The sequence below is a fragment of the Coloeus monedula genome (genome assembly GCF_965178545.1).
Source record: "Coloeus monedula genome assembly, chromosome: 8".
NCBI classification, from domain to species: domain Eukaryota; kingdom Metazoa; phylum Chordata; class Aves; order Passeriformes; family Corvidae; genus Coloeus; species Coloeus monedula.
Genome location: NC_138788.1, coordinates 24580401 through 24607436, shown reverse-complemented (window position 1 = coordinate 24607436; position 27036 = coordinate 24580401). Strand labels below are relative to the sequence as shown.

The following is a 27036-nucleotide window of genomic DNA, read 5'->3' as shown; positions in this document are numbered from 1 at the left end:
AGTAGTGAGGCAGGGCTGAGCACAGCTGCCAGTCAGAAATGCTCTGTTCTTGAGCAAGCTGCAAGGCCAGGCTGCACACAGCTCCCCAGTGCCTCCCAGAGAAGGACAGTGCCAGGCACCAGAGCACTTGGGAGATTCTGGGGCTGGCTATGTGTCTCCATCCTCTCACCTCTAAGTCTTGTGTTGCATTTAAAAGGGTTTTCTGGAAGGATCCATGATTTGCTGCATGGGACCATAAGCATTGTCCCGTGTTTAATGAAGGCAGTGCACTGACTCCCGGGCAGCTGGTTTCATTTACCTCCTCCTTCATTTTAAAGAGCAACCTTTGCCCCTATTATCTGACCTCTTCTTCTGTTGTAGTTAATTGCATTAAAGCCCACTTCCCAAAGCTCAGGAATTTCCGGATCTACTTTGTTGCCTGCTGCTACAGGGAGAGTCTGCTTGGAATTAGGGCACCCGCCTGCCAGGGACACCGAGCAGGGCAGATCCCCATGGTCAGCATGACACCCTGCTGCCACTGCAGCTGGGAAACTGAGACACCTTGGCTGGCAGGTGGTCCTGATCCGTGAGCATCTTCCTGAGGAGAGGGCATCTGCAGCGCAGGACTTGGGGCAGCCACACTGCTTGTCATGGAGAGAGAGGCAGGATGCGACCTGCTCCTTCCAAAGGCCTGCAGGCACAGGAGAGATGCTGCCCAACTCCAGTCAAGTAATAATTGCACTGATGAAGAGTGATCAGGGGCTGCTCTCTGGCCTCAAAGGCACAACTCACACCCATGCCTTTCTCTGTCCCCAGACAAGATGCATTTTTCCATCCCAACACCGGGAGCTATCCCTGGCCTGTGCCATCTCCCCAGCCTTGCCCTGGCCTTGCCTGGGAATGTGCTGGTGGCCAGGGCCGGGATGCTGCCAGAAACTGTTCCCTCCATCAGACAGTGAAGAGGATTGCAAGCCAGTGGGCAAAGCTGTGCCCTGACCAGGTTTGTGTACAGGTGCTGATGGGCCAGGGATTCCTTCTTGCAGCCCCTTCCTCCAGGCACAGCCTGTGAAGACACTGCACTCTGAGCACTTGCAGCAGGCTGATGTGAGCCCAAATATACACCCTTGTGGATGTGCCCACGCTGGGTAACTCTCTCCTGGCACCTCTGGGAAATCTGCCCTGTGCTACTGCTTGTGAGCGTCTCCCCCTGCACACTCAACATGACTAGGCCAGAAGAGATGTCAACCAAACCCAGCCAGGCAAAAGCATTTTAAGCAACATCTCACACATGCCTGTGTGTCTGGCACTTCAGATTTGCCACATAGGTCAAGTGACTTTCTATCTTGGAAGAAGAAGTGGCATTCTCCAAGAAGCCAGAGGGACAGACTGGTTTTGAAGGTGCAAACACTTACTTTCTCCATAAGTAGCAGGGATTTGTGTTTCAGAGGCAGCATTGCATAAGGATTTGTCCATTAAGCATGACAGACTTGGAGCTGTGTGCAAGACTTTGAATGGAGAACCAGTTGTACAGACTGAGAGAGTATGCTCAGGGATGGAACTGGGTACAGCTGCAGGTTTAAGTGGGCAATGAATCTTCACCATGTGTGAGGACACCAGCACAGAGCAAAGAGATGGCTGTGGGGAGGATTCTGAGCAGTGGAGACCCACATCCAAAGGCTGACGGGGTCTGCATTTACTCATAACCAAACATAACAATCTAAATCACCAGTGAAATGCCAAAACTCTTGGAGCCACTGTCACATCCTCCTCTAGAGGAAATTCCCTGAACACTTTGAAGCCATTCACACATCCCTCTCCAGCAACACTTTACTTCTGAAGAGGAAAGCACACATGCTGAGTTATGTTATGTACGTAAGTGAAACCATACTCAGCTGAGTGAGTGAGGCTCATTGGTGAGCTGCTTCTTTCTACTCAGTGTCACTTTTCTATCAATTATATTTCAAGATATATTCTGTTTTCACACAGAGAATAGGACTCCTTGCAATATATTCCCTTCTCAGTTCCCTTTCTGGATTGAGCACAGACTTTTCAAAGGAATAACAGATTTGACAAATTTATAACCAATATCCCAGGAGAACGTTAGGGTTTGGAACAAAAATACTCATACTTGAAATTAGACAGCAGTTTAGTTTCCTGCTAATAATTTTCTTCTTGGATACAAAGGAACTTGTTTTGTTTTGTTTTGCTGTTTGGAGCAGAGGAATGAGACACTGTTTTGACATTTATTCATAAACAGTACAGAAGCCCAGCTCAGAGCTGTGGCCATTGCCAGTCCTCACAATCACATACGGGTGCTATCTCCAGAGCTGCAAACCCTGGCTGCGGGAGAAGCAGGAACACTGCAGTGGAAATGGGTCAGCAGGCAGCAGCTCAGCTCTGCTGACTCTTGTGGAGAGCTGCACCAGCCCTCCAAACCACAGGTTGCTGCTTCAGCACCAGACCTGATAAGCACTTCACACTGATCCTATAAGAAAAGGTTTCAAAGCAGCCATGCAGGCAGATTCCCTGCACACCAGATGAAACTCCACATCTGAAGCCTGGAAATTTGTTCCTTCAACTCATCCAAGGGCTTGGCCCAGTGATCAAGCCCTGCTGCAGAAAGCAAATTCCTGGACTAAGTAAATGCGATCAGCACATCGTGTAATCATGAAAAGCAAACTCCCAGATGAGACATAGATCATCATTGCACAGCATGAGCCTGTAAGTAACACAAATCCTGCTCCAATTGCTCTGCTACCCCACTGTCCCCATTGCATCAAGCTGCTGCTGCCTGGCAGGGAAGCCCAAGGAGCTAAACACCCAGGCAAGCACACTGAGACAAGCCAAGCTCCAGGAATGGGACTCACAGGTTGCTGGCCGTGCCTGGTGCTATAAACCCCTCTGAAGTGCCTGCAGTTGCTTCTGCAGAAGCCTCCAAGGTTAACACACTGACACAGAGACCATGGGGGCACTTGCAAGAAAACCTTGTACGTTAAACCCCATTGAGCTCTACTCAGGAGCAGGTCTCCAAATGGCCAAGTGATGGATTTACAAGCCCCACTACTGCACTTCAGCAAAGCAGCCTGAGCACCCCATGAAGGGTCACTTTGAAGAATCAGCTTGGGACCAAGTCCTGTGGGCAGCACACACAAGCACATGCTGGACCTGAGACCCTGGCTCCCATGCTCAGGCCAGTGTCCTGCACGGGAAGTTTAACCCAGCATGACAGCAAATCCACTTTATCTGAGAACCGTGTGGGCTCATCATAGTTTTTTCCCTCCAGTGAATACCTGTCTCTGAAATGTGTCCTTTCTGTGGCAGGAGAGAGTTCTCCCCACAAACCCTATTGCTATCAGTTTTGGTGGTCACTGCTGTGCTTGTACGGTGCCTCACCTTTGCACTGGCATTTGCACTCCCACTGCAGAGAGCCACAGACTGCCAGGGACCCTACCTCTGGCCACAGTATGCAAACTGGGGCAGGTGGAAATAAGAGGAGGAGAAATATATTTATGGATTTTCCCTCAAATAAGAAAACCCCTCCCTCCACATAGTGCTTGGTACACTCAGTGCTACAGCTCAGAGCTTCCTTTGCTCTTCTGAAATGCAGCATTTGTGGGACCAGGAGGAAAAGCAGGTAACAGCACCTCTCTCAACTTCAGCTGGGACAGGATCTTGGATGTTCATCCCCTTTCAACTGATATCTGCTCCTGGGGCTCCACCTGCATGTAGGACACAGCGGTGTGTCTGTGGACACCCTTACAAAACAGAGTGGAGTCTGGGGCATTATGCATTTACCTTTGGACTAAGCTTCCTCTCCCTTGTCTGGATGAACCAGTTTAGGTTCAGGCCAGTGGGCATGAGGAGACAGTGATTGGGATGAAAGGAAAAGGGCTTTCAGATTGTCCCATACACTGTAACACGTGGCTTTTGCCTCCCTGTTGTCCCTACCCAGGCCACCCCCAGAGCTGCCTGTCCTCCCAGCTGCCTCTGGAGACTCAGCAGTCCAGTGCAGGGCTCTGTTTCCAGCAATGTGGCAGGCCAGGCATGCAGGCAGTGGTATTTTTATCCTGTGCTTCAGCTGCAGAGGTAAAGGTTATTACATCCACTCCTGTAATTGTTTGAGAGGCTCAAGAGAGAAGGGCAGAACCTCCTTCACCTGTTTATATGCAGCAGGACAGAGGAGGTGGCTGTAGCACATGTGCCCCTTTGACACCCAGAGAGCACATCAGCTCTGTTCCCAGTGTCTGTGATCACTGCACTGAGGGCTGGAAAATAGAAGGAATGGTGAATACCTACTGTTGCCAGGTAACAGCATCCACTGTGCCGCCGGCCACTTTCAGGAACCTATGGGAAACAGAGGAAGAAACCAGATAAGCCTAGTGTTGTCACAGGGGAAATCCTAAAACAACCAATGCTCATCCTACATCGTGAGATACCAAAGGTGGCCACTGTGCCCACAAATACATCCTAATGAAGCCTTTGTGTCCTTAAATAGAAGGAATAAATTCTACTTAATCCGAATGCTTGTAGCAAGCACAGCTGAGGACAACGAAGCGAACCCCCAGCCGGCAGCAGAGCTCTGGGCATCATTTTGGGGCAGGTAGGGAGGGCTTTCAGAGCACAACAGCATTTCAGGAACAAGATCTTGAGGTAGGTACTAAATTCTGTGACTTTAACAACTCCAAATAGCAATTAAAGAACATGTTTTAAATGTCCATCTTAAAAGGAGACAGTTCTTATCCCACAATATGTATTTAACCTGAGGAACTCTTTGCCTGGATTCAAGCAAGGATTGGAAAATGGAAGAAAATGGGAAAAAAACCCCAGCAAAACTATTAAATGCAAAAATGCCACCTCCTGCTCAGGAAGCTCCTGAGCCTTGGAGGAAGCGAGCAAAAGCTGGACCAATACTGCTAAGTGCTTTTCTTTTTTTGCCTCTTTCTTTGGCATTGGCTACTAGCAAACTGATGGCATTCTGACCTGGGTGCACTTTTGGTTTATTCCATTCCTGTGCCTAACCACAGCAGTTCCATGGACAAGGTTACAGTCAGTTATATACAGGTATTATCCTCCTGATGGCTTCTGACCTGACTAAGAAAATATCTCTTCCAGACAGCTCCTGTTTGAGTCAGACTTAAGGCTACACAGGTCTACCTGCTCACACTGCCAGTCCCAAAACCAAAACAATTCCTAATCTTGGGCCCCATATGCAACCACCACAGGAGGAGCTGGTAGCTGCAGGGGTCTCTCCCTGGTTCCCCAGCTCAGCAATCCAAACTGCACCTTGGAAAACTGCAGCTCCCACGAGGAAGCCCAAGTAGTTCTTATATTCTTATGTTTAGGGGCACAGATGTGGAAACACAGAAAGGCACACTCCAACTGGACAGGCACGTTGTCTGTGCAGGAGTGCAACGTGCACTGAGTGGCTGATGCATTTTGGAAGTGATAATGCACACACATGACAGGAGACATTTGCTTGAGCTCATCAATATGCTGAGAAAGGAAACAACACTGTATTTTCTTGGGCTGCTTTTGATGCACAAGGATCCTGGGAACAGAGCAGCAATGTCACAGCTGTCCTGACTCCACACGGGGCTGAGTGGTGCTGGGTCCAGTGACCCCAACGAGAGCCCCATGACTGAGGGTAGGGAAGGGGAAGGTTTGTGAGGACAGACCATGAGACTATTTGTCGTGGCAGGGACGAGCAGCAGCTTTCCGGCACACGAGCCTCTAATCAGGTCTGAAACAAGAGCAGCAAGCTTTGGGCTAAATATAGCTCGGAAATGATCATTCTGATTTTAAATTAATGACGAGGGTCAATTATAGACTGGGACAAAAGGGCAGCTGGACCCTGTGGAGCATAAGAGGATGCTGGCAAAGGCAGCAATAATAAATCCCTGCAGACAGAGAGGGAAGAGATACAATTAGAAATGGAAAAACAATAACATGCTGTGAACTCCTGTAGCACTGATGCATCCCCGATTCTGCTGCCCAGCAGTGCTGTGAGCTCAGCTCCCAGGCTCTGCAAAAGATGTAAAAGCCTTTCTGAAATGCTTTTACATCTCTCTTGAGGGTCAGGCCTGGAAAACCAGTGGCAGTGTGATGGCTGGGGACAGTTCCTCCCCAGCTGAGCAGGGGGAGGATATCAGCTGGGCCAGCCCTAGTGCAACCATAGGGAGTGGTGTGAGCTCCCCACAACTCACACTGGTCACCTGACAAAAAGAAGATTTTGCAAATATTGCTGAGGAGACGTTGCTGTTGTATAAAACTGAGTGTGCAGACATGTCAAAAGAGTCAAAAAACCCAGCTCCCAGGTTTAAAATTCTCTGTACAGGGGCTGCTGCCTAAAATGTAATGCACAAAGTGTGTAGGAGTGAACTAATGAACTCTAAACTGAAATTACAAACACAATCTGTATTGGATTTGAAGATCAATATGTTGCAATTGGATTTGAAAATTAGCCCAGCTTGTTTTCTGACCTCAAATGCTTTACATTCTGGCTGAAAATAAACCATCCTTGACTTCATTAAATCACCTCTTCAGGCTCAGCTTGGCACTCTCCCTTCACAGACCAAAACCATGAGCAGACCAAGCTTAGAGGAAGAAGGTCTCTGGTTTTCCTTGCCATTTCCATAGGACCTACAACACCATTGAAGACACACTTTCCACAGTGATGTTTGAACAGGGACTGAAAAGCAAAGCAAGTCCTCATTATAACCTCCTGGAGCAGCAGAAGCAGGACATCCATACGTCCCATCTCCCCCATCTCTAGGAAGCTACTTGGCCTCTTGTTAAAAATTCCTGAGCAACTGTTCTAGGGCACAGGCATCACTCAGACAGCACAGTGCAAACCAAAAACAGGACAGAAAAGCCCTGGCTTGCTTAGTGTTTCTCTTCTGCCTCTATAATAGTAAAATAAATCAGTTAGTTCTGGTAATATTAAAATTTTATGATAAAATATACATATCTAGCTCAAATTTTCTTTTCCATGTCTGTTTTTCTTTCTGTTTTCTTCCTTTTTCCTTTTGTTGAGATTTTTGCAAGATGAAGTTCCTGGTAGTTCTTCAAGTCCTGCCTTTAGAGGTGGAGTTGTTCCTGGAGCACCCCAGATGTCTTGGGCATCTTTGGTCTATACACTCCAAAGGGCACCTAGAGCAGCTCAGCAGCCAGTAAGTGGTACTGCAGGAGCAAGAGATGAAAACCTAGGGGAGGTGGAGATGCAGTAATGCACAGGTATCCAAATATCCTCATTTTAGGAAGAGGGATTTAACTAATCCCTTTATTCCTATAGCACTTGTGCTGCTCCATCCACAGATTTCGAGGCCACTGAAGATCCATACGGTCAAGATGATCAGTGGTGACACATTTTCATTTGGGATTTCCTGGGCTGCGCAATGTCCATGTGCGCGGCGCGGCGCAGGCACAGCGAGCCAGACGCTTCCGGGAGAGCTCAGCTCCCTGCACATGTGCTGCACAGATGGGCTGGGCTGGCACAGTAAATCTGCCATTTTCCTACACACCGGGGTCTCTCTGTGAGCACCAATGGACCCTGCAGCGCATGTGCAATAAATCCCTCCCAGGAGCAGTGGGGCAAGCTCAGCCTGTGCTGTGCAGGCTGTAGGGGCAAATGCTGGAGCATTGCCCCATAATTCAGAAGGGTGGCAGCTCCAAGGCCTGCCCATGTAGTACCCCTGGCTGGATTTCCACGTATCATAAACCTGGGCACGTGTTAAAATCCTCAAGAAAAGTCCTCAAAATCTTCTGGGACAGCATTTCTAGGTGGGAAGGCAGAACACAGCAGAGACATGTGGAGCAATAGGAACCTTGAGTATGGAATTTGTGATACTGAGGATGAGACAAAGTTACTGAGCTTGATAAGGACATCTAAGTGACAGAGGGTAGGTTTATATTAGATATTAGCAAGCAGTTCTTCACTGTGAGGGTGATAAGGCACAGGGCCAGGCTGACCAAAGCAGCTGTGGATGCCCCATCCCTGGAAGTGTTCAAGGACAGGTTGGATGGGGTCGTGGGTAACATGGTCTACCAAAAGGTGTCCCTGCCCATGGCAGGGGGCTTGGAACTGGGTGATCTCTAAGTTCCCTTTCAACCCAGCCCATCCCATTATTCTGTGATATGTCCATTTTCTTACCCTTGCAGCCGGGCCTGTGCCAGCATCCCATGCCAGCATTGCTACCTGTGGGGCCCTGTGTTGAGCTAGAACGGAGAAAAATGTAATTCAGCATTGCTCAGTGGCTCAAACAGTTCACAGCTCTGTCCCAGAAATGGTAATGCCAGCGCAAGGTGGGGCTCACCTCACAGGTCATGAATGAGCTGTGGGGGCGTGGAGCAGGAGGGCTGCAACACCTCAGGATGGTACTGATACCCCAACTCTGTACTGTGACACCATGGGTCAAATCTGACCTCTTCCAGAGCATCTCCCATAACCACATCTTCCAGGACCACGACTTTCACTTTAGTGTCGGCAGATCTCTGAAATACATCTCCTGTCCTGATTCACTGCTTGTCAGTCATGGAGCACCCACTGCAACCTTAAGTAAATTGCTCCCATGGTTAATTAGCCTCCAAGTACGTTATTTCTCATCTGAATGTGTCTGGTTTCAGCTTCCAGCCACTGGAATTTCTTAGGCTTATTCCTGATACATTAAAGAGACATCCACATTTGGAAATCTCTTTCCCATGCAGGTAATTTCAGATTGTCATCCTTTAAATTTAAAAAAAAAAAAAAAAAAAAAAAAAAAAAAAAAAGGCGATGCTGTCACAAAGAATGCAGCTGCACAAAGAAACAAATTGTTATTTCAGAGCTGCCCAGCTGGTTTAGCATCTGACTGACTCCCGAGTGCTGGACTTGACAAACATGGGTTATTTCATCTGCTACTCCCTGAAAAACTACAAAACAGAGTCCCCACCCTGCACAAGCCCCAAATGTAGGAACAAGACTGGCCTGCCTGTGGTCGTGGTGGTGCCCTGGCGGATCCCTAGAGCAGGGAGGCAGATCTCTGCCCCAACAGTGATGGGTAGAAAAAGCTTCATCTTGTGTCTCAGCTGGCTGGTGAGGGGCACTAAGGCACAGGCTTCACCTACTGACTTCTTCAGGTTCCAGCAGCACAGAGGGGCACTAAGGCACAGGCTTCACTTACTGACTTCTTCAGGTTCTGCAGCAGCAGAAACAGGTACTAGACCCCACCAATGCCACATGCTGCAAAGCCTTTATCCTGAAGTGCTGTATTTCAGACAGGATTTTCATTCTGGGGAGCAGAGTCCGGTGTGAACTAGGTATAAATCTGCTGATATATTGTATTCTCCACCTGCTTAGCATCACCTTTCTTCAACCAACCTGATCTGTTGTGCAGCAGGGCTGCACAAGCCTTCCAGAAAAGAGGGCTTTATGTCCTTGGGGGAACTCAAGGAATTCGGAGACAGGGACTCACCTACCTCTAGCCTCCACAACACGCTATGACAATTACTTACACAATGCCATTGCATACCACGTGAATAACCTTCCTCCTTCTTTCCAAAGCTTCCTTCCAAACTTCTTTCTGCACCATGGATAAACCACCCCATTCACAGGCTCTTGGGCCTTGGTAACATTTCCTCTGAGCTGCCTCTCTTCTGAGCTGAAGAGCCTGTTTAATCTCTTCTCATGTGAAGAAATTACATACTATGCACATCCTCAGCTCCTCTCCCTGTAACTTCCTGGTTCTATTACATCTTTTCTGAGGGGAAATGACTAAGATTCTAGATAGTAATCAGAATGAAGGTACAAGGTGTACTTATTCAGTGCCATAATCTCATCTATGTCTTTTCTTACCCATTTTGTTCTTCCTATATGGGTGACTGTGATTCTGGCATTTCAGAAATCAAATTAAGTTTCAGAAGTAACAACTATATTAACTCAGCTAAATCTTCTGCTTATATCTCAGCTCCTTGACCCTGCTGTACAACCAACTGCAAAATGAGTCATCACATCCTTCGCACCTCATTTCAACATATTTATGAATTGAGTCACTCATAAGTTCAATGCTACCAGAGCTTGAGTTCATGCTGCAGTGACCCCCTCCTCCCTTTGTATCATTAATTTAAAGTTCCTTGTCTTGTGGCTTGAATTTTTTGCACAAAATTCTTGCTCTGGATCTGTTGAGTGTCCTGGTACAGTGTGTGCCACCAGCCTTGTGGTAGCTTGTGTAATACAATATGGCAAGGATATACTTTTTTTAAAGAAAGTCAAATAGCCAAAACAGCTTCTAAAAATGCAGTGTTTACAAGTCCCCTGTGTCAAATATGGCAGAAGTCCTTGTCAGCAAGAGGATGGGAAAAATGCCTACATTCATTCCTAAAATTCATCCAGAGTCCTTCCCTTTGCCAGATACCATCTACTCCAGTTACTTATTTCTCCTTCTTACTTGAATTTAAACAAACAAGCCCTGTCCATACACTGTCTTTGGCTGCTATTTGGATAAAAACCAATGCTTGAACTGACTGAGGTGTGCTGACCTGCACAGACAGACACAGCCCTCTCCATCCTCCGGATGGTAGAGACATAAGGCAAGGGCAGATATCATCAAAACGCTACCAAAGTCTCTCCTATTTTTAGCACCTTGATTTTGCTTTGGTGGAACCCCAGTGTTCAACTTGTGCCATTTCATGAGCTTTAAGCTAACAATTCTCTCTACCAGATTAGTGTTAAAAACCTCGGCTTGGGTTTGATTTGTGGGTGAAAGGAGCAGGGCTAAACAGTGAGTCAGGTATTAACCTGACCCCTACTTGGCTGCCCACAAATAACTAAGACATGCCTCCTCCCAATCCTGGTTGGGATCCACAGCTGGCAGGGAGGAAGGGCTTTGCCACCACTGGCAAAAGTGCTTCTCCAGCTTTATAGGCTCCATTCAGAGCGCTGTGGAATGACATCACCAAAAGGAGACACGGAGAACCAGGCGGGTGGTTAAATCTCCACAGGCATTACAAACCAGGAGCAAGAGGCAGTAAAATCATGAAGGATGAGAAACTCTCGTGCCTTGCAAGGGAAAGACTGACAACTGGAAGCCTCCTCACCTACTTCTGCCATGTGGCTGGCAGTGCTGTGGCTCTGTGACCAGAGGATGGATGCACAATGGTGATTCAGTGGCAAAGAGGGGCCAGGGAGGCTGGAAAGAGGGCATAGAAAAAGCCAAGGAGGCACAAGACCTGGTGACTTTGAGATCTGTGGGATGAGGAATAGGGAAAGAATGTAGCTCCAGACAAGATTTTCACTTCTCTGGTGACTCAGCAGTCTCAGGACCTAAACTGGCCACAGAGCATCAACAACAGGCAGTCTAGCATGGGCAAAAGTGCCTCCAGCCCTTACCCTGCTGCATTGCTGCAGCTCCTGCCCTGGTGGAGGTAACACACTGAAGCTTGTGAGTGTCCAGTGGCAAAAACTGGGCTACACCAGCTGAGGAGCAATGGGTCATGACAGCCCAGAGCCAAATCCATGCAGACATGCCAGCCTAAGTTTTGTACCACATGTTCTGAGCTTTAACATGTTTTAGCATCTCTCCTGCCTGATAGCTTTCCCTCGTGTTTCTTTTCTTCCAGCACCAAATGCAGCCATGCATTAACCTTTGTGTCAGATTCCTGATCTGCTGTTAAAATCTACGTTAATTCCTTAGAATCCCATATTTTTTTTCCCTGAGCAAATTCTGAGCAGGTCTGGGATTCCTGTACCCGCAGACGCAGTAGGTAGCTAACATGGTCTGCTCTGCAACAGCTCAGGCTGCATGAATGGTCTAATTAACACCTCATCAAACTCAACTGTTGGTTGTGTCTGGAGAAATTCTCTCTTGCACCTGTGCATCCACGAGACAGCATTTGTAGCCTCCTGCACAGCAGGCCCAGCCCTTGGAGCAGCGCTCCACTGCAGAACCTGTCCTTACAGAGCGCTCCGGCTCCAGGCCCTGCCGGCCCAGAGTGACACCGATGGGTGTGGCTGCTCTGAGCTCTTGCTCCGTGCAGGGTGTTGGAGGAGCTCAGGGGCAATAACTCAGTGCTGAAGGGTGTGTGAAGCCCAGGCTTCTGTGCTTTAGGCTCTCCTCCCCTCACTATATCCCATCTCCACCACTGGGAAGTGCACAGCTGTCACCCAGCACAGCTCGGTGTCACCACCTCAGGAAGGGTTCAGTCCCACCCTGTCCTGGAGGACAGGCATAGGGATTTAGTCAGAAGAGCCCTGGAGGTGTCCATCTCCACCACTGATTCAGACAGAGCCTGATGTTCAGCAGATACAAATGCCCAGCTCATGCTGACACTGCCATTATTTCAGGACAAAATTTTAACACAAAGAGTAAGTTTTGCTTAGTTGCTTAAGATAGCAGCTAAAAATGGTCTACAATGTTTGGAACACAGAGCATGGAACAGGAAAATGTTGTTCTAGTTAATACTTCACAGTGAGACTTTTCTCTGAGTGTTTTGGGACCTCAGGTATCTCCAGAGGCTTTCCCTGGAGGACATCTCCCTGGGCTTCTCTGAGGTCTCCTCTCCCATTTCAACTCCTTTCCATTACTTCCCTCACCAAAACTCACTTCCTCACTTTGGTAACAAGGCAATGCTTGCCTGGCAGACAAATCCACCCATCTCTCTTCGGGGGTGTCACCTCAGCCCTCCAGCCTTAGTTAACTCTTGCTGCATAATCTTCCACTTGAAATATCTCCTCCCACCTGGTTGACTTCTGCTGTTCAGCATATTTTTTTTTAAAGAAGAGAAAAATTGCAGATTTCACATCATCAGGACTATGAGCTGCACACACTTCACTCAGGAGCCTTCATCCTACTGTGAACACTACGTAGACCACTCATGGTCTAGCAAGGCAGATGGCAGATTTGAGAGAATCTTCCTAAATTCCCTCTCCTCTCTGCTGTTTGCTGACTGTGTGTGGCTCATTCAGGACCCTGAGAGGCATGTCCTGGCTGTGACAGCACCAGGCACATGCTGAGCCACATCCCGCTGTCCAGTTCTGGATGCTGCAGAAGAAAGAGCTCTTGGTAGCACTAACCCACATATTGAAGAGACCTTGGGGAGCTACTGGGAATAAAGCTCACGCTGTCAAAGAGCTTAGGCACTGGGGTTTGTTTGTTTATCCTTTTGCAACTCCATGTCCAAATACTGCAAATGAGTGTTAAACCCTTTGTCTTTGTGTAATCAGACTTATCCCTCCTCTTTACGCCCTGCCTGGTAATAATGGGGTCTTTATGTGGAAAGACAAGCAGCTCTTTTCCCACAGGACCTTGCAGGCTGTATGGCCATGCAGGCATGTGCTGCTTGCCGTGAGCTGCAGACACCAGGATTTGGAGTTCAGGACACAAGGTTTCTCCATGGGAAAGACAAAACACGTTGAGCACCCATGTAACAGAGTCATCCTGAAAGGCAGGGATGGCAGCAGAGAAAAGCACATGCAGCTTGCAGAGCAGGCATGCCCATCACAGCTTTTCCACGGCAATTGGGGATTTATGGAGAGCCCCCACTATCCCGTCACCAGGGCTGCAGCTCTTACATACCTTCCCTTTCATTTGAGATGGAGTGTCTGCCATTATCTCCACCAGACTGTACACTACAGCCTTGCTCCCAGGCTTGCCGTCAGTCAAAACACAGCCCAGAAACATTTAGCTGCTGGACCACCCTGGCCGTGCGACTTGGCTCTTCCGACCCCTCTTCTGTGGGACCCGGCTGCGGTGCACGAAGGGCAAACACAGCAGTAGGACTTCCCTTTCTCTAATAGCTTCTTGGCTCTCATCCCCATTGTTTTCCTTACTCAGCCCGCTCCTCCCGGCGCTAATAGATTTCCTGCTGATCAAGGCTACTACAACATTTTGTAACTCCCCCTGCGCCGCTCTCACGCGCGGCACTGAACGCGGGGCTCCGTCAGGCGATGCTCTCACGTGGCATCGGTGGCAGCTGTGGTGTGGGCACAGGGGCTGCTCCCCCACTTTGGTCAGTGGGAGGGATGCTGGCGTCGCAGATGGTTCAACCAGCTTTATGGTCTCTTTGTGCTGCTGCAGCAGAGCTGAGAATCTGGCCCTGGCTCCCTCCCCGCCTCGCTGGGGACTGCATCAGTGTGCTGTTTATTGTTTCTGCCAGATCATTCCTGCAGATGTTAATGAATGCTAGACCCAGCTTTGCTCCCAGCAGAGTCCCTTCCACACCTCCCCCTGCCCAGCCTTCTGCACTGGAGTTTCTGTTTACAGTCCTGCAGGGAATTTCCCTTCTGCTGCATGGTCTTCGAGCTGCACAGTCCCAACTCCTGCTGCCAGCAGGCTCCCACACCTCCCTGATTCCTGTAGCTGTCCAATGTCACCTCCAGGTGTCTGCATCCCTCTCTGTCACCATTCCTTCTCCACCTCTGGCCCTCCCAAACTAGAGACATGCCAGTTCCCCTAGGAGGGAGAAGAGAGCTTGGCCAGTGAAGAAAGTTGCTACAGGTTCTTCCTCTGCACAGATGGAGAAAGCACAGGGAGAAGAAGTCACCAAATAGGAAGAGCAAAGCAATTTGTCCAGGAGGACCCAGGGATAATAACGTCCGCACTGGTAAGTGGTGCCAGGACCCACATCCTGATCCTGCAGCCCAGGGGCATGCAGCAGCCTGCATCCACACCACTGCATTGTGTTAACATCCCAACAAGGTGGACACCTCAGTCTGCCTGTAATTGGGAAACATTGGAAATTCTTGGGAGAGTGTTAATCAGTCCATCCCAAAATCCCACCAGGGACCTCTGCAGAGCTTTAGCAGTACAGATGACCATGTCCCAAAGCCTCTGGTACTGTGGTGGCCCAGCCACATAGAGCCTCACCATCCTGGGGGCTGTTGGACATTGGAAGCCAAAGAAAAAACCTTCCTGCTGCAAAGGCCATTGGTGCCAGGAGGGGTTTCTGAGCTCTTTTTCATCAAAGCAACATAACCTACCCTTCTAGGAAACCAATGACATTCTTTCTGGGCCTTCCAATGTTTGGCCCATAGAGGTGTGCTCTGGAATAAGTGCGGATAAGCTGCAGCAGGCTTCTCAGTTGAGTGTAGTCCTTTCCCAGCTGGCTGCCATTCACCGAGCGGCCGATCAGTGTCCGATAGTTATTGGGCTCTGAGAAAATAAAAACAGACAAGCAAAACTTGACAGCTCTGCTTCCTCCTCTGCACTTCCAGACAGACACACAGCTCACCCTGTCACACAGCTCGAGCTCTGCAGAGGACGTAGGCAGCTCTGAAGAGCAAGAGAAGGAGCCTTTGAGAAGTGGATGACAGCCACTGCCTGCTCTCCTGTGCCCCTTTTGCTGTGTGCGGGATGAAGAACCTGTACCTCAGCACCTTGCTCCTGTCCCTGTAAGGTTGCCCATTTCCCCTGGCACTGTAGCCACCATACAAGTCCCTACAGTAGCTGGTTTGGCCCCCCAGGACCAGCTGAGCCCAGCAGCCAGGGCAGAAACATTTCATGTGCTTAATACCAACTGAGAGAAATGTCCAGCTAAGAGACTAACTCACACCAAGTCTTAGAGACGGTGCTGCCGTACAGCAAGGGCCTTTAAATCCCTCTGAAAATACACTGGCAAAGCATCCTGGGAGCTAGAAGTATCCTCTTCCAAAACTGAGTGTCTTTCTGCTACAGCAAGCTCCATTCCTGTGGCTCTCCTGTTCCCACACTCACCGTTGCCCAGCTCCCAGGAGATGTTGTACTTCTTGCTGGCACTGTACTTCAGCAGGCTGAGGGCATTGGAGCTGTTCCAGGAGTTGTTGGGATTTCGGCGCAGAGCATTCAGTGCAAAGATCAAGTGAAGGCCAGAGCAGTCAGCAAAGTTATAGAGTTTGTCTAGAGACCTGGCTGGGAAGAAACAAAAAACAGTTTGTAATTCAAAGGAAAGCTAGTTCCAGGGGGGTTCAAATGATCCTGCTGTCCATCATACCTTGCCTTCTATGTAGGATGAGCCAGGGTCAAATGCCATCCCCACGACATCCGTAACTGCAGAAAGACACCTGACCTTTGAAACCCGGATAGGATTCCAGGTGTGGGTTCATCTTCTTCCAGCATGAAACTTGGATGCCCTCCACCTCTGTGTCAGAGCTGGGGCCATGTTACCAGAGACAAGTGACTTTATAACATCGCTTTTCATCTGCTCTTGGCAAGGAAAGTTCATCCTTTCCTGTGCTTATTCAGCCTTGCTTCTCTTCCAGAGCAGATCCCTGCAGTGCTTGGGGAGCAGATGAGGAAGTCACCACCCTAGAGCTGCCACCTCTCCTGCACCCCACAACAGCCTGGTCTCTGCTCTGCAGCCCCAGTGCAGTAACCCAGCCCCAACAATGATCAAGTAGAGCCTCCATGCTTCATGCACCTGGCTGACATCTGTCCTGCACACAAAGAGTGGAGCTTTGTGTCACCCCCTGAACCTGGGGAGAGAGGGGCTCCCTGCCTAGTGACAGCCTGGCCAAACCCTGCTGCCCAGCAGGCCCTCTCGGGGTGCTGGGGGCTTTGTGGGATCCATGTCCTATCTGCTAGTCCCTAAACTCCCTGGATGGCACCTCCCCATACTGTGGCCTCAATGAGCAGTGGGGGCACAAGCCAGCAGCAACAGGAGAGACAAAAGAAAGAGCTGACCCACTATTTAGGGAGGTGTGACGCTAGCACAGGGCAGAGAGACAAAAACACTTAATGCCTTTTTTTTCTGAAAACTTCCCTAAAAACTCAGCAGCAATCACATTGCTGATGAAGCTAATGCCAGTGTTAGCAGGATACAAACTCACGTGACAGCGAGAGGAGATTTGGTTAAAGAGCAATTAGATAACTGTGGTGTTTTCAATCATCCGTGCCTGTTGAACTGCATCCCAGGACACTCAGCAAGCTTCCTGAAGCAGCCCTGGAGATGCAACCACTTAACTGTGAAGAGCCACCAGGGATAGGGAGGTTCCAGGGGGCCAGGGAGGGCAGACCATAGGCTCCACTTTCAGAAGAGGGGAAGGAGGTGCTTGGGAATTACAGAGTAGGCAGACTGGCTTCAGGTCCCAGAAAAACACTTGGACAAATAACCAAGTTGCTTGTCAGCACTTACAAAATATAAGGAGATGGTCAACAGCCACAGGAAAGTGCCAAGAACAAATCACACTGAAGCAATCTACTGACAGGAGAGCAGGGCTTGTGGGCAGCAAAGCAGCCATTTAGGTCTGGTACCTTGATGGGGTCTGAGGCTTCGTACACAAAGGATTGCACTCGATATTCCCTCCAGAATTGGAGGTAACCCTGATCTAGACTGAACTGCAGTGAGAAATATGCACACCTAGGTCAGCTTTCAGTAATTTGTTGTTACAGTGAAGGGTTAGGCAGCCTGCTCTGGGGCTATTTGCACATTTCCAAAAAAAGTGGGGCATAAAGGAGCAGAGGATGCATCAGACTTGCCACGGCACCAGGGTGATAGCATGCACCACCTTTGCCAAGGAAAATGAAGGGGATGGAGGGAAGTCACCGCACACTCAGGGAATTGCTCTAAGCCCAGGAGTGGTGCTCCAAGATTTCCTGCAGCCATGCTGCCCACCTGACGTGCAAGGGAAACAGTGACAAGTGGGAGCTGCTTGCTCCAGGTGGGATAAGCTGTTCACTGTATGTCTGTGTTTATTCTGTTGCCTTTCCTGGTCACTGAAAGTCTCAGTGAATACGGAGCCAGCTCTGAGGTCTGAGAAGAATAAACTTATTTTCAAAGTAAAATTTTAAGGAGGATCCAGGAAATAAGCTAACTGAATAACTAACATTTAATGCAACACAGAAAAGTTATGGAAAGAAGAAGAATGCAAAAATGTGGAAGATAAATTCTTAATCCCTTTCACAACCTTTTTTTAAATGCTACTGGTTGTTTGAGTGAAAAGTAGCTGAATTAGATTAAACTAATGTATTCATCCCACTGGTTCAGGCACATTAGCTGTTTTTCTGGATGTTTAGTGAATTAAAGGCAGATACAGTTACTTATTACTAATTTACTTCAGACTCCAAGGCAAAAAGCTGCACTTGAAATGAGACTCCTATAAAGAGGAGAAGACAGACACCCAAATGACAAATCAGGATAGCATAAAAGGTGTTACCTGCAGTTCCCCTGCTAGAAATGAAGCCTTTTCACTGGCACAAAACAATTGTACTACAAAAGCAGATTTGGTTCATGTTCAGGAGCCACTGCAGAAGACTGGGAATTGATTTTCCATGCATCCATGAGAGGAAACAAGATGTCTGTTTATCCCAATGCAGGGCCTGCCACTGTGAAATTATATTTTCCCCATGACACTTATTTTGTTTCCGTGCGCCTGGACGCAGAGATGCCACGTGTATTTCATGTTCTGCCATGACTTTCCAAGCTGGAAACCTCAGCAATCAGGGGAGTGAGCTGGAGAAACACACAGATGTCTGGGGTTTGGTCCTGCACGTTTCCAATGGTCTCCCAGGACAGACCGACCTACAGCCTGCAATGAAGCTACAAAGAGCAGAAGAGTACTAATAAACCTATCTCTGCATCAAACCAGATTGTTAAAACAGCCACTCTCGATGTCAAGAGTATCAGGTGCCAAATCCACTTTCCTCCTTTATTCTTGGCAACTGTCTTGGGATAGTGCAAACTTGGAAGCACCAGTTCAGTGACCTTGGCAGCGTCTTGATGATCAGTTTGCACAAGCTACCCAAGCACTGGTGGTTAAGGGGCATGTGTCTCACTTCTGAGATGATCGCCTTAAAAACTGGACATCTTCATTGCAGACAGCTGCAGTTCGATGACAAGAATACCATCATGCAGTGTATGACAGCAGCGTGCTCAAGTGGCCAAGGAGGCCAATGGCAACCTGGCTAGTATCAACAGTAGTGTGGCCAGCAGGACCAAGGCAGTGATCACTCCCCTGCACTCGGCACTGGTGAGGCTGCACCTTGAGTGCTGTGTTCAGCTTTGGGCCCCACACTATAAGAAAGACGTTGAGGTGCTGGAGCGTGTCCAGAGAGGGATGAAAAAGCTGTTGAAGGGTCTGGAGCACAAGTCTTGTGAGGAGCAGATGAAGGAGCGGGGGGTATCCAGCCTGGAGAAAAGGAGGCTCAGGGGAGACCTTATCACTCTCTACAACTACCTGAGAGGAGGCTGTAATGAGGTGGGGCTTGGCTTCTTCTCCCAAGCCACAAGGGAAAGGACAAGACCAAAGAGCCTTAAGTTGTGCCAGGGAATGTTTAGATCAGATACAAGCAAAAATTTATTCACTGAAAGCATTATCAAGCATTGGAACAGGTTGTCCCGGGAAGTGGTCGAGTCACTATCCCTGGAGATATTTAAAAGATGTGTAGGTATGGCACTTAGGGACATAGTTTAGTGATGGAGTTGGCAGTATTAGGATAATGGTCGGACTGAATGATCTTAGAGGTCTTTTTCGACCCAAATGATTCTATGGATGGCTAAAGCACGAAAAGAAGCCCATTTAGAAGACTTTGAGTGATGTCCAGTCCTCCATATGTACAAATAAGGCCATAAGAAAATGCTATAAATATTTTACTGCCATGACTAGGGATGGCAACATTACTTTTGAGTAATGAGAACATGAAGAATCGTGGTATTATTAACAGCTGGCTAAAACTCACTTTGAATTCTGGATAATTGCACTGTTTTTTCTTCATCAAACAAAGAAAATCATACAGGAATTTAACCTTTCCCCAGCTAACAGATCATTAGGCAAGGCTTTTACAAAGCACTTCAATAGAAAAAGCCATTGTCGTACCAGAATGAATCTTAATAGAGCAGAACTAGATTTATAAGATGTTCTCCCTGCTCCTTCTCCCCCTCTGCCCAGTGCAGAGATGCACATGCTCAGCACTCATGTGCCACTTGAGCTCAGCAAGAAGGAATAACAAAAAAAAAAAAAGAAAAAAAAGTGCCAGCATGCTGAGAGTCAGCTTCTTCCATTTATAATGCTCATGTGGTTGGAGTGAGGCCACCCAAGGCAGTAAAGCCCCATGCTCTATCCCCTCATGCCTGGCAGCAGTGTTGGTGGCAGGGGTCGCACTGGGGTGAGTGCCTTGGTGGGTTTGGGACAGACAAACAGCAGCCAGTAGTCAGAGACAGAGACCATGTAGCCCTGGCAGAAAAATTAAATCAGAAGATATTTGGGATTTCTCAGCCTTTTACATCCTTGGTTGCAGAGGCTTGAACTCATTTAGGGAGTGAATACAGCCCGATGAGGCATGGCTGGGTGGCCAACAGTAAAGATCTGCTCCCAGTCCTGCCCTCAGCTGAAGCTCTGCACAGAAATTAAAGCTTTTAGCTGCTTGTATTGATCTCATACCCTGCACAGAGAGAGACAAACAATTTCAAAATGCAGAAGGTGTCTGTGAAACCACAAATGATGGTGGGGTTCAAGGGACAAGTACGTCCTTTGGGATTCTTTCCCATTATTCTTCTTTTTATACAAGGCTAAATTTTAATGTTCTCTGAAAGATGGATGGTACTTAACTCTGTAGCATGCCAACACAAAATCTGAGGCACATTAAAATATCTCTGGCAGTTTAAAATAATTGGAAAGACTTTCCAGTTGTAGTTACTGAATTAAACATTATACTAGAGACTTTATAAAGAGCACAGTATTGACCGCTGTTTGGTAAGAGGGACAGTTCAAGAATCTCTGGGTTTGAAAGTCTTCCACATTTTTTATTCTGCTTCAGGAATTTTGCTTTGGCAGAGTTTAGCACAGAGAGTGGAAATTCATGTGTACGCTGAGATGGAGGCTGGGATCAGTCAGTGGGCTGAGGGGTGGCGGGGCATGGCACGGTGTGCCAGGGGCTTTCATAACTCTGGGAAGGCAACCAGAAGGATGGGAAAGAAGATCCTGTTCCCCCTCTATCCCCACCATCCACCACAACCATCTCTTGCACGTACAGAGCATGCAAGCACCAAGGAGGGTGAGACAAGAGCTGAGCATGGGGTGGGCGGCACACAGCACAGTTCCCAAATCCACAGGTTAGCTGAGAGACCCATCCAATGAAGAACAGATGAACCCTTCTGTGGATATAGCAAAGAAATGTAGCTCTAGAAATAACGATTTCAATTAATCACAGACATTGCTCAACTCTGCGTTCTCCATAAATTCTGAGCAAGCCTGGAGCATCCCTGCACACAGCTCCTGGTGCCAGCACTGAAGCCAGAGCATCCCCTGCCCCTTGAGCACCCCAGAGGAGATAGCAGAGCGATAGGATTGGGAAAGACCTGGCAAAGAGCAAAGAGAAGCCCAAAGAGAACTTTACAGGGAGGGGGAAGAAAGGGCAGTACAGGCTGTTCAGCCTAGAGATGAGTAAGATGGCTGGTCAGAGCAATGAATGGAAAAAGAAAGATAATCCCACTTACAGAAGAACAAGTGGGTACACGGAAAATTTATTTACAAACAAATTGGCACCACACTCAGCTGAATCCCATTTGCTCTGGCTCTCTTGTGTTGAAAATCCTCATAAAACCATTTGTGTGTGGCAAGGACTTGATGTTTTGTCAGCAAATAAATATGAATCAGAAGATATGCAACAGACAATTAGAGTAACTCCAGACCCATGGGACAGGTCTGCAACATTGGCTTGAAATCTTCCAATGGATCGCATCCCAAGTCATGACAGGTTTCAGACACGGCAACCAGAAACCCCCCATCCACAATCTGCACAGTTAGAGCACCAAAGATCAGCCTTCCCCATCACTGCAAAGCAACATCCCACACTGTCTGTATGCACTGTAACATCCAGCTTGACCCACTGGATCAAGGGAAGGTTTTCCTATTGTAGCTGCATGCTAAGCCATTCCTTCAAAGCTGCTGCTTAATGAGAATTTTAGAGATTTCATGGCTACCAAGGAACCCACACAGTTGCTGGAAATTGCATTCTAGTGACGACCATCCCAGCTGGGAAGCTGTTTGGTTTTAATTCAGTCTTCTGAAGCATTTTGCCATCCAGTAAAACCACACTGTATAAAGATGCTGAAGAATTCCTGGGCAAAATTGCTGGCTGGAGGGAAAAATTTGCTTGCCTCAGATACACATTTCACCTGAAATGATCTCTCTACCTGGTGAGACTCCCAATGCTCTCCAAAGAGGATTAAGGTTTTCAGAACTGTCCCTTACCTGCCAGGCTCTCCTACTGCTCCAAGGCAAGGTGCAACGTTGGAGGTCTCTTCTGAGTGACAAGAAGTGCTTTGGCAGAGCCTAATGGTGCTATAGAAAAGGGATCTAGTTTAATCCCATCTGAAGAATACCTGAAAGTTGGAGGAACTGGCTTCAATACTGCCAGCCAGCAAAGAAATGCTGCACACTGTGTGTTAATGAGAACCTGGATTTTATATCCAGCTGGAGGACAGATGGGGGATCTGGGGCTATTCCCTTTGGAGTATCAAGGGGGCCTTTTTCCAAGGGAATTGTCATCATCCCTGGTCTTTAAGCAGCCGAACACTGACCCTCAATATTCATTCAAGTCTTTAACTAGATTTTTCATTTCACTGCCAGAGCAGAGGTGATTATGCTGACCACGTGAGCAAGGTTTAGTCCTTAACACTGCCGTACAGAAATAGCAGTCTGGGGGCTTGGTGTCAATCTCTCACCAATAAGGAGCTTGGCCAGCAGCCATGGATTGTGGGCTGAGTTCCCAGCTGGCATATAACTTGGAAGACAACCACGAGGTCTGGGTTCAATATCCAATTGCTAAGGAGTCTGGCTGACAGCCTCATTTTGTGGAATGAATCCCAAATTAATATAATTCTTTTGATACCAGACATGGGGCATGGCCTGTTTCCAAATGCTCTAAGGCCTCAGATAAAAGCCATAGGCATTGGGTTCAGTGTGTAAATGGTATTGAGGTCGGATAACAGTCAGGATTGGGCTTAATCCTTAGATGGTGAGAAAAAGGAATGAGCCCTGAGCTCTGCCTTCATGCAAAAAGAGAGAGCTCAAATGAGCAGAATAGCTCTGTTTTCAATCTTCGCGTGGTAAAGAGCTCACAGGACAGTAATGGTTTCTAGGAACAAGTGTAAATTGACATGGAGCTTCAGAAGAGATGTGGGATCTGGGTTCAATCTCCAAGGGCTGTAAAGCTCAGATAATGGCCAGAGGGGCAATTCCCAAACCCTCTGTTCCAGTCTGGTGTCTGGGAAGAAACCAGGATCATATTACAGCTAAGAAAGCTGTTTTCTCCTGCTGCATAACTTAAGGTATTTTCCCTTTTGGATCAGGATGAATCCAGCATCTTCTAAAGTTTCAGAGGGAAATGGAGGTGAGCAGGGAGAGTGCTACGTGCTTGAGTGGAGCTGAAGAACGGAGCAAGGGAAAATAAGACTGTGAGCACCACCTGCTCTTCCGCATCTTCTTGGCCACCCCAGATCACTGGATTTGAGCCACGGAAATTGCTCCAGGGAAAACCTGGATACAGCTTCTCAGCATCCTCAGTGCTCAGCAGTGCCTGCACTTCTGGGTGTCCTTGTGGCCTCTGCAGGAGGCAGCTTGTCCCGTCAAGAGAGTGACAGCCTGCGTGGCAATTCCATCTCACTGACACTGCTTGCACAAGGGATTGGTGGGAAACAGCGTGAGCAGCAGGGAGTAAAGTCAGCAGCTTGCTTGAGTCATTCCATTTTGGATAAAGGAATGCAAATAAAATGAGCAGAAACTATTCAAATATTATTTTGTCCAGGCATTTAAAGCCCGTCTTTTACATAGGAAACCCTTCCTGGATAAGGTTTTATCCAAAGTTATATATTGATCCTGTGTAAAGCTTCAGATTTGATAGCACTATCTTCCTGCCCTTCCAGTCTCTGTGACTCTCAGTTTTATCTCCAAAGTCCAAATGATATGGACCAGAGCAGACAGGGCCTGATCTGTGAGCGCTGCTATAACAGGCTGTGGATTGCGAACCTGACCTGCAGTTAGCCAGACTCTTGAGCAGCAACGGCAGACTTGGGGTAAAACCCTCCAAAACTCCTTCTCGGAGGAGGAACTACCCATTCCTAATGACCAGGGGTGCTGGAGACAAGCCCTGTCAGCACCATCCCCTGCACAGGTGGTGGGCACAGCCCAGAGTTTTGCTCTGTACTCTGTGCAAAGCTGTGACTCTGGGGATGGGTTACCCCACCAGCCACAAAGCCGCCTTCCTTCGGGCTTTAGCTACGCACGTGGAGGGAGCAAACCTGCCAGGCTTGGGAACACGGCTGCAGACATAACCCAGCTCCACTGCCAGACCGTTTGCTGACAGAATGACTGTTTTATATGGCTATAAGAACAGCTATAAGCGCAGCTGTCTGAAAAGCAACAAAATCTATGATGTGTGTTTCTAAACCCAATGACAGCTGGCAGTGCTGCACTGCAGCTCATTCCTTCTTTTACACGGTTTAGTTAAAACACTTCTCTGCAATCACCCCGATTTATCAACAAACAGCAGTTTCTGGAACAATTTAAAAGCATTCCCAAATAGGTAAGAAGTGGTCAGGTCCTCAAGCACTCAGCAAGCTCCCACATGGCAGGCAGCTAGAGATGGACAGGGATGGCTGATGGGAGTACCAAACGCCCTCCCTGGCCACCTCACAGGCAGGACAGGGCTGTGAATCCCATCGGGGTGGGGGGTGTTGAGGCAGGGTTAGCTGGGCAGTTGCATAGCATTACCCATGGATGGGAGAATGGTGATTTGTATAGTTTAAAGCCGGCTTCAGGTGCAAATGTGAGCCACTTCTGTGTTGCCAGGAGAGGTGACTTGGTCCTTGCACAGTTCTGCTCCCATGCCACATGGAGGGGGACCTCCTGTGACTGAGTCTGACCACTCAGGAAACCCTGTGCAGCTCAAACCCACAGAGGTACATACAAGATAACACCATAGCTTGCTGTTCAGCTGGATGCTGTAACACAAGGCAGAGCGAGAGGGCAATAACTGTGCCGTGCCTGCCCCTACACTCACCTCCTCCTGCCAGCTGTAGGGCAGATGACAACAGCCATGACGGGAACCCACATACCCTGTGCATCGCTTGCTGCTCAGGCAAGGTGCATCCACGTTGTTCTTTCAAGCTGCCACAGATGCAAGGCAGAGGTTTTCTTTAGAAATACTTTTTCTAGCAGCACCTGAAGCACTAACACTGCAGCAAGAGGATGGATGTTTTCAGCACTTCCCTGCAAAAAGCGAACTGGGCAGCACAGACTGAGCAACACCCTGTGCAGATGCTGCATGGCTAAACTGGAATGAAAGATGCACAGGCACAAAGCATGCTTTTAACGTGTTCACTTCATCTCAGTAAAATGCTTAGCCCAGGTAATCTGTGCATCTAGCTCACCAATCCCTTCAGCCCAGCCAGCAGCTCCCATACTCCATTTTTTGCTGCCTAAACTGCTGTCATGTGGCAGACACACGGCTTGATTCAGAAGAGCCTCAAGCAGGGATGCAAGCCAGATCCACCCCACAGCATCCCTAGAGCCAGAGAAGGAGCAGAGCCTTGTACCAGGCCCTTTGCCTCCCACCCCCCAGATCTCTGGCTGCTCCAGAGCAGAGTGACATTGATCAGTCATGCAAGGAGGCTGAACTACCACATCGGGAACAAATTCAAACTGAGGACTTCAGTGTTGCCAAACCCCAACATTCAAAAATCATGAGTCAAACTCACAAAAAGCATGGGACTGGCTCAAGAAACCTGGTTTTAACATAATTTTCGTTGCCTGCTGTTTTCAAAAATTTGGGGTGCCTTTATGTATGTTTTTGAGCTCTTCTACTACCAGGAGAGCTAAAATCTGGCTTGTTTTTTTTATTCCTTTTATGGCAGTTGATGAGCAGCAAAACAACCGGTTTAATTTACAAGTTGTTTGCCTCCCTTCCCCAAGGGCGGGGACCGCAGCCGGTGGCCAGGGATGGCAGGGGCACGCCTGAAGTCCCTCAATTCCGGGTGCTGCAGCAGAAATGCTCTGCTGCTAAACAGGGGTGTGGCCATCTCCTCTTACAATCCCTAGCTATTCTACAAACCCAGAGTCCACAAATATCAGGTGCTTTGTTTTGTGGGTCTGAGTCAATGTTTCCTATCGTGCAAGCAGCCGCAGTCATGGTGTGCTGCTGAAACCGCCTGTCCCCGTCCCAGCACATCCTCTCCTGCCTGCTGACCCCATTCTCGCCATCGGCCGTCCCTGGCTGTTCCTACTCAGCGGAGCAGCTGACTTTCCTGGGAGGAAGAGGGAGTGACTATGGCTCTTCGCACACTTTGTGAGCTGGGCATCTGGTATTTTTCAAAACTCTGAAACATTTTAACTGAAAACTGTCTTAAAAAAAAAAAAAACCCACCCAAAAACCCCAACCAAAAAACAACACATAAAACCGGAAATGTTTCAATCTGAAATCCTTAATTAAAACCACACTCTTTAGTACATAAAGAAGGAAGTTAAAACAGAAATGTACTTTTGCACATTACAGACAGCATTATAATAAACACAGAGCTCTGCCAAGAAAGAGGCATTTTCAAGGCTACAGTAGATGCCTCCAGCTGCACTCAGATAATGTCAGAGGGCTCGTCTGTAGTGCAGAGTGTGGCTGTGTTTGAACACAACAGCGACCGACCACGCTTGACGGGTGAGGAACATGGCAATTACTGGTGCAGACTGAGAGTGCTGCAGCAAGGACCACAACCCGCTGGGGTCAGACCTCCACCGATTCCCACAGACCCGGGTCTTAATCTGTAAAATACTTGAAGGAACTGGCCCTGGCTCTCTCTGCTCCTCTGGGCTCACAGATACGGCTCAGCTGGAGGGACCCGGTTTGGCAGGAGCTCTCCCCGGCTAATCTTTGGGGGAATCTTGTACCAAAGCACACAGGGTGGAGTCTGAACCTGATTTTGGAGGCACAGATGAACGGCTGGAAAAGGCCAGCATCGCTAGCCTGATGTCTTGCACCAGGCAGCCTGGGATGTACATGTGGAATGAACGAGTCAAACCCAGTCCCTCAGCAGGACAGATCAGATATTTCATAAAGGTACCCACTGTCAGCTTAAAATCTGCTGCAAGTATGGAAATCAGCCTACCCCTGTGTGAAATTCTGC

General features: G+C 48.3%; 1 protein-coding gene across 1 annotated transcript in view; it reads right to left on the bottom strand.

Annotated features, from left to right (window-relative positions):
* HPSE2 (heparanase 2 (inactive)) overlaps positions 1-27036 on the bottom strand; it is a gene marked incomplete at both ends in the record, with an annotated part of 105549 nt that overhangs the window by 18443 nt on the left and 60070 nt on the right. The window contains 3 exons of the mRNA XM_082286416.1: positions 4276-4323; positions 14930-15101; positions 15663-15836. Coding sequence (XP_082142542.1) covers positions 4276-4323; positions 14930-15101; positions 15663-15836 — 394 coding nt within the window. The remainder of the gene's footprint in view (positions 1-4275; positions 4324-14929; positions 15102-15662; positions 15837-27036) is intronic.